The sequence below is a fragment of the Mus pahari genome, chromosome 8 (assembly GCF_900095145.1).
Source record: "Mus pahari chromosome 8, PAHARI_EIJ_v1.1, whole genome shotgun sequence".
Lineage (NCBI taxonomy): Eukaryota > Metazoa > Chordata > Mammalia > Rodentia > Muridae > Mus > Mus pahari.
In genome coordinates this window covers 91,595,432-91,606,160 of record NC_034597.1, presented here as the reverse complement: position 1 = coordinate 91,606,160, position 10,729 = coordinate 91,595,432, and the positions used below count along the sequence as shown (strand labels likewise).

Here is a 10,729-nt window from a genome sequence, read left to right as displayed (position 1 = left end):
TATCACAATTACAGCTTAAGGTCAGGCATGGTGATTCCACCAGAGGTTCTTTTATTGTTGAGAATGGTTTTTGCTATCCTAGGTTTTTTATTATTCCAAATGAATTTGCAAATCGCCTTTTCTAACTCTGTGAAGAATTGGGTTGGAATTTTGATGAGGATTGCATTGAATCTGTAGATTGCTTTTGGCAGGACGGCCATTTTGACTATTTTTTGTTTGTTTTTATGATCTGTATTTTTTACCTTATGTGTTTAGTTCCTGGAACCGTGACTGGCATGTTGTATGAGTTTAAAAGTATGTGTTGTGTTATCTATGGAAGAGACAAATTGTTGTGAGATTGTCTCGGAAAAGAAGAAAAAGCACTGACCAGTTTTACACTGGGATATTCTTATCACATACTCTTGTGAAGGCATTAATTACTAAGTGGCAGTGCACTTGTGTAGCATGTGAAGACCTGAGTTCATTCACTACCACTACAAAAGATAAAAGACAAGCTATTATATATAAGTTGAATTAGTTCAGGATTATTAAAATTCCCAGCCAGAAATTAGAGTGTGGTTGAACTGACAGTCTTTTTGTACTGCTGAAGAATAGACAGTGATGTCAGAGAAATGGAAGCATATGATTTTGTCTGGGCAATGGAGTGAAAGTCCCTGCCATTGTACTGAGTAAGACTGGCAAGAAGGGGCCAATGATCACTTTACTTTAGAACAAAGAATACTGGGGTCACTGGGAGAGATATTCTGTAAAATCTGATCATACAAACAGGTTTCTAGGCCCTAGGGTATAGTCGAAAATTTGAAATATAGGCTTAAGTTCAGTAATTTTAAATGCATTTTAATGTCTTATCTGCTGTTGTTGCCATTTACCTGCTATAACTCTCTAGAAATAAATGAAGGTTTTACAAATGTTAGTCCATTTTTCTTAGAAAATGTTAATTAAATTATAATTGCATCACTCCTTCTACCTTCCAGGTATGCCCTCAAATCCCTTTCAGGACTCCTCCTCCCAACCCCTTCACTCCTTCTCAATCTGTTTATTATTAGTGTCACATATAGAAATGCATAAATATATAAATACAGCCTGGAGTCTCATTTCAGGGCAGAAAACTTTGTATTAGATAAGGGTTTAGGGGTTTGTGTCTGAAAATTCTCATTCTCATATTAGTTCATCTTTTAAAAAAAGATCTCTTTCCTCATAATTTGGTTTTCCTTACCTAGAGTCTTAGCCTATCTATAACCTTTATATCAAGTTTTTTATCTCTTCTTTTCCCCTGCTACTTACTAAACTCCTTTTTGCTACCTGTGGGTTTTTTGTTTGTTTGTTTTTTAAGAACCTTAATGTGACTTTTCAATTCCTGTGTAGTAATATTTTTATAATCTTTTTTTGCAAAGTTTTTCTCTAAGGGTTCCACAAATATTCTTTCATTTAATTTGCATTAGCACTACAGGATGAACATTATTAATATGTACTTTCTTTTTGTATGGGCAAGGAAACTACACTCCAGCTCTTCACAGCTGCTAAGTAATGAGATAAGAGCCTGCCTCATTCAGAATCTCTGAGTTAAAATGCTTTAAGTTTTTTCTAAATCCTTTGAAGTTTATATTCCCACTTTATCATATCAGGTACAAAATTAACAGTATAGATCAGAATTGATACATCCCTAAAACACTGTATAATTCTTATTTTAAATGCATGTATACTTATACAATTTATTTAGCTATTGAATTTAATATTTAACTTAGTAATTAAAATTTAGTAGATAAGAGTTTTACATAATTTATAGTTTAGTTATACTGGACATGCACAAAATTATAAATTTAGTGCACAAAACTGAATAATTGGAAGCAATGTGTTTTTCTATACTACAGCTGTTTGAGTTGGGTCCTGATGGAGGAGATCATGAAACGGATGGAGACCTTCTTGCAGAGACGGATGTGTTGGCTTATGACTGTGCTGCTAGGTAAATGTTTTGCTCATTTTTCAGTGAATTTTTTATATATTTGAAATAAAAATTTTATTTTAATTTAATAAACATTTTTAAAAGGAAGTTTTTGAATAATCTATTAAAGATAAAATAAGGAAATATAACTATATAAAGCTATGCTTCACTCAGTGATGGAAATATATTCTGAGAAGTTCATTGTTAAACAGTTTCATCCACATGAATATCATAGAAGGTCTTCACACAAACCTAGATAATCTGTCCCCTATACCAGGTACACAACTTGGCAAAATAGTTTAGTCACTATCCATTATATTGTGACTTGTTATCTCAAATATTAAGTAGAATTTGAATATATTAGTAAGTGTAATCTTAATTTTTCATATAGATAACTAACTCAAGACTGAAAACATATATATATATTTCTGTTTTCAGTCTTGAGTTAGTCAATATATTGCATGTGTGATATGCTCAGGCAGGTTATCAGCTTTGTTGAAGGCTCTTGGCAACATACTTAGATCAGCGTATTGATTTATAAACATTTATTAGTATAAAAAGACTTAGGTTTTGCCTCTTTTCTGGAATCCTAAGAATTGTGTCACCAATGCACTATGATAAATTAGTGTTTTGATCCCTGTACTGTTGTGATGGAAAAAAGACATAAACTAAGCTTTATAATAACAATAGTTCACTGTACTTCCCAATAAAAGCTGTTTAACAAATGCTATTTGGTGGCCAGGAGAAATGGCTCAGTTGTCACAGTATAGCTCTTCTCTCTGTCTTTCTCTCTCTTACACACACACACACACACACACACACACAGGACACTCTTACTTCAAATTGCCAGCCTTCACATGAAAGCCAAGGTGATCCTTTTCCCTAGCTGGGCTGCCTTGTCTGGCCTCAGTGGAAGAGAATGTGCTTAGTCCTGATTCGGTTTACTGTTCCCAGGCAAGTTGGTGCCAGGGGTAGAGAGCTCCCTTTCTCTGAGGAAAAGAGGAGGGGGAGAAAGGAGATTGCAGGAGAGGAGAGAGGGGCCTGCAAATCAGAAGTGAAATGAATCAATAAATAAATTAATGGGGAAAAAGCCAAGGAGGTGGTGTGTGCACGTGCGCGCGCGCGCGTGTGCACACACACACAAAGACAGAAACAGACAATCTCACGGATGCACGTGAACATGTGCCCGCCGCCACCACCAAAAGGAACCTTAAAAGGTGCATCCCATCTTTTTTCTGATAATAGTACATGTTTTCAGAAATAAAGGCAAGACATTGACTTTACCTTTATTATCAGAGATACACTTTTGAGAACCGAAGATTGTATAAAATTAGTTTATTTGTTTACGTTAAGCACTAGATTGATGGTTCTCAATCTATGGGTCATGACCCCTTTGGCAAACATCTGTCTTCAAATATATTTACATTACAATTAATAACAACAGCAAGATTACACTTGTGAAGTAGCAATGAGAACAGTGTTATGGTTGGGGATCACGATAGCATGAGGAACTTCATTAGGAGGTTACAGTGTCAGGAAGATTGAGAACCGCTGCATTAGTCTTTATGATGCTGTTGGTACTTTGTAATCTTCGGATTTTATACAAATTCACCTAAACAGGGCATTAAAAAAAAGATGATTTTGATGAAACTTTAGTAGACCATTATCATTTGCTACTCATCTCTGAACAGAGGATTATGGTTCTAAGATTTAAACTAGGATGAGTTTGTTAGTGAATGTTGTGGAGTTTCTTCATTAGCTCGCTCCCCTAGCCCCGGCTTTTCTGGTAGCATTTGTGTGTCTTTTTGGTGTAGTCTTCATTCATACATGATCATGGATTAACAAGGTGTGGCGTTTGTTCCCTCACACGTTTTTACTGAGCTCTGCTGACTCTCCTGCTTATTGCTCTTTCCTTTTGTTTATTATCAGTACCAGTTAGATCCAGTTACTGTTTATTATCAATACCAGTTACATCCAGTCATGCTTACTTGGCCTCCTACCATGCGTTCTTACAGTTCAGTGGCATTTCCTGTTAAACTAAATTAACTTTTTATTTGACAGGCTCAATTCCAGACAGCATCTGTATTAATTTAGTGCACAGACAACTCAGTGAACTAATCAGTTTTTGACCATTTCATTATTTAAAGATTTTTATTTGGAGGGGATTTCATACAGGAATATAATATAATATATTTACACTTCAGGGTTCAGATAAACTGAAACACAGAATAATTGTTGTAACTTGCCCCAAATGTCCAAGCTAATGGGTCATTTTCCTGACATTTCACCCCTCCGAACTCTTAGCTGAATAAATAGTTATTAAAACTAATGGAAAAATTCTCTTGTCTGGGTAATGCTTTTATAACAATTTCTAATTTGTCTTGTTTTAAAACAAGTTTTATAAATTTGAAAGTTTTATAAAATTTAAGCATGTTGTAGAATTCATAAAGAAAGGAAAGAAAATTTGATTTTCCAAACCTAAGGACTGAAATTAGTTAAGTGTCCAAATTTAAGATTCTTGTCTGGAGAGAATCTTAAAATAAAAAAGCAATTTCATGGGTTTTGGCATAAAGTAGTTGATAGTAAGTACATGTAACAGACAAGAGCTAAGGTGTTTGACTTCTTCATTTCTCTAGAGAAAAATATGCAATGATGTTTGATGAGCCAGTTCTCCTGCAAGCTGGATGGTGGTACGTAGCATGGGCTCGAGTGTCAGGGCCCAGTAGTGACTGTGGCTCTCACGGCCAAGCATCTATTACCACAGACGATGGGTAAGCATAATGGAAACCTTTGACTTAGTCAATTCTTATTTTTGGTTATGGGATATTGATCTGAAATCTCTCAGAGCATTAATATAATTGCTAAAAATTAAATTTAAATAATATGTAACCAAATATGCACTAATTAATCTAGACAGTGCAAGGAGAAAAGAGTGTATTATTATTACCAAATGGCATTTGTATCTTTCTGGGTATCAAGTTGTTTCAAAGCTTTATAACTGAATTAACAATTGCATAGAGGAAGGGTGCAGAATACTGATGAATTTGGAATCATAAAAAGGATGTGTGTATGTATACATGAATATATAAACATATATATGCATGTATACATACATAGCTTATATACATATATATGTACACATAATGTTGTGATGAGTAGATTGGTACTATATGTGCAAACCATTTGTAAGATACAAAGCTTCTGTCATATAAAATATTAATGAAATGCAGAGGCAATTTTCCTACTTTCAGACTACGAGGAAAGTGTTTGCCACACAAGCGTGAGAGAAGGAAGGACCTGAGTCTAATCCCAAGAAATTGGGATGAGGGAACATAAACGGGGGAGTAGCGACAAGTGTGTCTCTGAGCTTGCTGGTCAGACAGCCTAACCAGTGAAGGACAGGAGCCCTTCTCTCTCTCTCTCTCTCTCTCTCTCTCTCTCTCTCTCTCTCTCTCTCTCTCTCTCTCTCTCTCTCTCTTCCTGTATAGCTTTGGGTTTACTGGAACTCACTCTGTAGAACAGGCTGGCCTCAAACTCACAAAAACTTCCTATGTCTGCCACACAAGTGCAAGAATTACATGCACCACCACCTCCCAGGAGAGATATTTTCCTAAAAACCACTGATTGGCTCTTGAGAAGCAATGATTGATTGAGGTAGACCCCTAGTCACCATATGTACACATACACACGGGTGCAAGCACTCACAAGGGCATGCACATACATACACACTGCACTAAGTAACGAAACACTTCCTTTTACAGTATACTATTGGATTCCCTCAGTAATTTTAAAGCAGTAATGTTCCCATTCATACTCAGGAAATTAGAGAAATACAATGGGAAGATGATATGCTTAGAGTAATGGTGTGGTTACCATGTGCAGAACCCAGCCCTCTGTCTACACTTCTAGTCTGATCCTAGTGTTTGTAAGAGAAATAGTTCATTTCATTTCTCTTGAGCATAGTAGTATACAAGGTACATGCTAATTTATGAGGTGAGTTCTGTTTTGATGAGAGTTTACAGGAAGTTAAATCTGCCTTAGGATGTTTCTCATTCAGCTTCCTGTTGGATTTTTGCTAGAACTGAATTTACCCAGGGTTGCATGGTTATTGTACGTAGTTTTTTCCAAATGAAATCTCACGACTCTTGGAGGCTGAAGCGTGTACATGTATCTAGTTAAGCTGCTTTTAGGCTCAGAAGTAGAAATCTTTAGCCGAACACTGACTGTGGTTGTCAAAACCAAGCTGAAGGGCAGAGGCTCCTCATCCAGGAGTTCTGTCAAGCTCAGTCGTTCATTTGGTTCATAACTTAGCAGCTCTAAATCAGGACACTACTGTTTCAGTTGTGATTTATTTTAACAAATGAATAATTTTCATTAGCATAAAATTTAAAGACCTTATTAAATGTCTTACTAACTTTAATGAGCCTTAAAGCTTGTCATTTTTGATATCATCCTATTCCTTCTTGCTCTTTTAGGGTGATTTTCCAGTTCAAGAGTTCAAAGAAGTCAAATAATGGTACCGATGTAAACGCTGGTCAGATACCTCAACTGTTATACAGGTATTAAAGTTAACTTTGAGTTAACTAACACAACTTAGTCATTTGCTATGCTGAAATAAAATCACTATATTATGCAGTAATGTAGAAATTATTCAAGCACTGAGGAAATTAATGTTACCCTGGTAGAATATAGTTGCTTAAATTTTTGTCAGTATTTAGTATAACTTATGAATATTTTCTGCATCAGATTTAATTCAGAATTTTACATATCATGGCAGAGTATTATATCAATACCAATATACCAATAACTGTTTTTTATCTGCCTTTTGATTTTAATACCAATTTCAAAATGTAATAAAGTTTGTCTTAATGTAAATTAGGATGAGAAAATACTTTAGGTGTGCACCTAATCAATTTATTGGACTTTTTTTTCCCTTTGTACTAGAGATTAGACGTAGGGAGTGACAGGCTAGGCCAGCACCCGATGCCCTGCTTGATCTCTGTCCTGACAGTCTTATAACAGGATTTTGTGATGGTAGAAGCCATTGAAAAAAATCTTAGCTTCCACTTTTAAAGGAAGTAGCAAATTGCTCATGATGTTTATTATTATATTATTAACAATAAGAATTTTAATTAATTCACAGTAATTCAAACTTGGAATGAGATGTAGTTAATATTTCAAAGTATTTGTCTATTTCTAGATTAAACCCCCATTAAAACTGCCTTTCTTACTATACATAGTCCCCAAAAGTAGAAGTAACTCTGTCCTTCATATCTTCTAGTAATTGCTGAGATAATTTGAATGCTAGAAATCTCATATTATCAAGAAAGCACTTTTGGTCATTACATTATCTATTGTAGCCATTGTTTGACATTAGCAGTGTTTGTCTGCTTGGTTGTGAGCTTCGGCTTTTAATAACTGAGTTCTCTCTCTGGCCCGAAAGCACTTTGTGAACGTAGCAAATTGCACAGACTGCTCTTACGAACTACTGTTGATTATGTGCATCCCTAGGGAACATGACATTTATATTTTTAATGCTGAATATTAAAGTTGATTATTTCACTATGGCAAATGTACATTTTAATATATTATTTTTATTACTTCTTTGGGAATTTCACAATGTATTTTAAAAGTATTCATCCATACTTCTCCCTCTAACTCATTCCAGATCAACCCTGCCCTTTCTCTAGTCCTACTTCATACCTCCTCTATTTTGCTTTCTATGATTTTTTTCTTGATTTCTTAAGATATATAGATATTTTTAAAGGTGAATTTTTATTATTTCTAATATATACACTTAAAACTGAAAGCTTATCTGTAATTTATTGTTTGGTTTAATTGTATAATCTTTAATGTACACTGATTTTAGTATTTCATTACTCAATATTATATATTTCACAAATACATATATTTTATATATGAATACCATTATCTATATAATTATGTGTGTGCATCTGCATGTGTGTCTTCATGTGTGTGCATGTGAGCATGCATGTATGTGTGCGTGTGTGCATTTGCGTGTGTGTGTGTGTGTGTGTGTGTGTGTGTGTGTGTGTGTGTGTGTATGTGTATAGGTTTGTGGTTAGGTAGGTGGCTAGGTGGGAAGATGACATCTTGTTCTTAGTCTGTTTAGTGTTTGTTACTCTCATGTGTTTAGTGCTGACCACTTGGAATTGTGTAACCTATCAGAAGCTCCTCCCTAGAGAAAACTGCATTCCATTCCCACTCTCAGCAGCCATTGATTGTCTATAGCTCTTCATCTTTGGTGGGCTTGGGAGATTTCTCCCATCCATGTTGTCATGTTAACTAGTATCATGCAAGTCTTGTGCTGGTATTGTACTGGCAACCACAGATGCACTGTCTCCATGAGGTTAGCATTACAGTCAGGCCCAGAAGACACTCATTTGCTCCTGTCCACCCAACTTCTCTCTGGATCTTAAAATCTGTCTCCTCTTCTATTATTATCCTTGAGCCTTGGGGATAGCAGGACATAATATAGATATTGCATTTGTAACTGAGCACTCCAATGACAATAAGGAATGAACATTAAAAATCGTCACTGGACATTTGAACAGAGTATATTATTTATCTTCTCCCACCAGACTCCCGACCAGTGACGGCAGTACTTCAAAAGGCAAACAGCAAACTAGTGAGCCTGTCCACATTTTAAAGAGATCTTTTGCAAGAACTGTCTCTGTGGTAAGCCATGTTAAAGCCTTTGCTATTTAGTGCTGAGTGGTAATTATCAGGCTATCTCAGCATAGCTTTATGAATTCAGATCTGCTTTTATTTTGATGTTTATAGATAGGTTAGGCAAAGATAATGCCTTTCAGTAGTGGAAAAGTAAGGATGTTGCTTGTGACTTTACCATGTCCAGCTGAATTGGCTTTTCTACATCTGAAATGACCTGTGACTTTTCTGATTAGACACATACCCTGTTAAGTAATTACCTTTTCCTTAAGATAATACTGTTCTTGTCATTTCCAAAAATTTCTCTCTCTATATATATAAATGGCCTTATGGTTAATAGGTAATTGAAATTATTTATTTATTATTCAGTCATTTATTTTAAATTTTTCATTTTTTTATTATGTCATCAGCAGTCATCTGGACCTGTGTGAGGATTGGGGAGCAAAGTACTCCTTTCTGAGATTCTATAGTGCTTGCTATCATTTAAGTGTGACATTTTTCAGAGTATCTAGAACCTTAACAAAGCCAACCCCATGAGCCCATGCTTGAGAATTTTAAAAAACCCAAATAATGGGTTTTGTTAGTATCTTCTGGTCAACTTCTCAAAAATTAGTTATAGTTTTAATCATACATTTTAATATATAGGTAGTGGATAGAAAGATAGATAGATATCACTGATTTATAATATCTTAACACTACTTGAAATTGTTATGCTATATTAATTTATCATTTTGATGAAACATGTAAACTATATTTTTTCTTTTTCTTCTTTTGTCTGCATTTTTTTAAAATTTATTATTATTTTCTTTATTTACATTTCAAATGCTATCCCGAAAGTTCCCTATACCCCACCCCCACCCCTACTCCCCTACCCACCCACTCCCACTACTTGGCCCTGGTCTTCCCCTTTGCTGGGTCATATTTATAAGATAAACTAGGCAGGTAAAAGGAAAATATAAAAATATATATATATATGTGTGTTTTAGTTCATCTACCAAAACTCAGCAAGAAGTTCAAGGTAGTTTTGAAGTGGCGTGCCGATGCCCCCCCCCCCCCCCCGTTATTCCAAGTGTGATCTCACTGAAGTGGCGTGCCAATGGCCCCCGTTACTCCAAGTGTGATCTCACCTGAACTGACTAGTGTGCCTTCCTCATCCCATGTAGGAGTGTTTTGAGTCGCTGCTGAGCATTCTTCATTGGAGCTGGACTACCTTAGTCTTAGGAGTGGAAGAACTTAGGGGGCTGAAAGGGTTCCAGTTCACCGCTACACTCCTCGACTTAGAGCGACTACGCTTTGTGGGGACCTGTTGTCTGCGGTTACTGCGCGTCTACACCTGTGAGATATACCCAGTATCAGGTATAGTGATCTTTTAAAATCACATTGGAGAAAATAATTTCAAGTATTGAGAAAATCAATATAGAAATAGTCAAGTGTTTAAGATCCTAAGATACCTTTAAGTTCTTCCTAAAATTAACAGAAAAATGTAACTTTTAAACTTTTTTTCAAATAGAAAATATTTCAACCACTAATTGACACTTAAGTTTAATGCCAGTTCTTTTTTTCTATGTTGAGTTTTGTAGCACACTTAATCTCTAAGCAGTTTCATTTCTGGGTTTTGGTGTTTGATTTTTATTTCTATAGTAAATGACTGAATTATTATCATATATACACTTTGGTTTATTGGCACCTTTTATTTTCTCAAAGCTACAGGAAAAGCAGTTGTAGAAGAAACTAGCAAATTAGCTGAGTGTATTGGGAAAACAAGAACTTTGTTAAGAAAAATCTTATCGGAAGGAGTTGATCATTGCATGGTGAAGTTGGATAATGACCCTCAGGGATACCTCAGCCAGCCCTTGAGTCTACTAGAAGCCGTTCTTCAGGAGTGCCACAACACCTTCACTGCCTGCTTTCATTCGTTCTACCCAACGCCAGCACTACAGTGGGCTTGCCTCTGTGATCTGCTCAATTGCCTGGATCAGGTAAATTAAGTTTATAAGGTATTGGTTGAAAATAAAATATATTGCTTACTATTCTGCAAGAAAATTGATTCAAATTTTCTTACCTTATTAATTACTAGTGATCAGTTAGAAATCTACT

At 35.5% G+C, this 10,729-nt stretch overlaps 1 protein-coding gene across 11 annotated transcripts in view; it reads left to right on the top strand.

The window, feature by feature from the left end:
* Positions 1 to 10,729, top strand: part of Mycbp2 (MYC binding protein 2) — a 230,396-nt gene that overhangs the window by 108,779 nt on the left and 110,888 nt on the right. For all 11 annotated transcript variants that reach the window (XM_021203101.2, XM_029541562.1, XM_021203102.2 and 8 more), the window contains 6 exons: positions 1,872 to 1,963; positions 4,579 to 4,713; positions 6,418 to 6,501; positions 8,545 to 8,641; positions 9,796 to 9,988; positions 10,337 to 10,611. In XM_021203101.2, the coding sequence (XP_021058760.1) occupies positions 1,872 to 1,963; positions 4,579 to 4,713; positions 6,418 to 6,501; positions 8,545 to 8,641; positions 9,796 to 9,988; positions 10,337 to 10,611 (876 nt within the window). The remainder of the gene's footprint in view (positions 1 to 1,871; positions 1,964 to 4,578; positions 4,714 to 6,417; positions 6,502 to 8,544; positions 8,642 to 9,795; positions 9,989 to 10,336; positions 10,612 to 10,729) is intronic.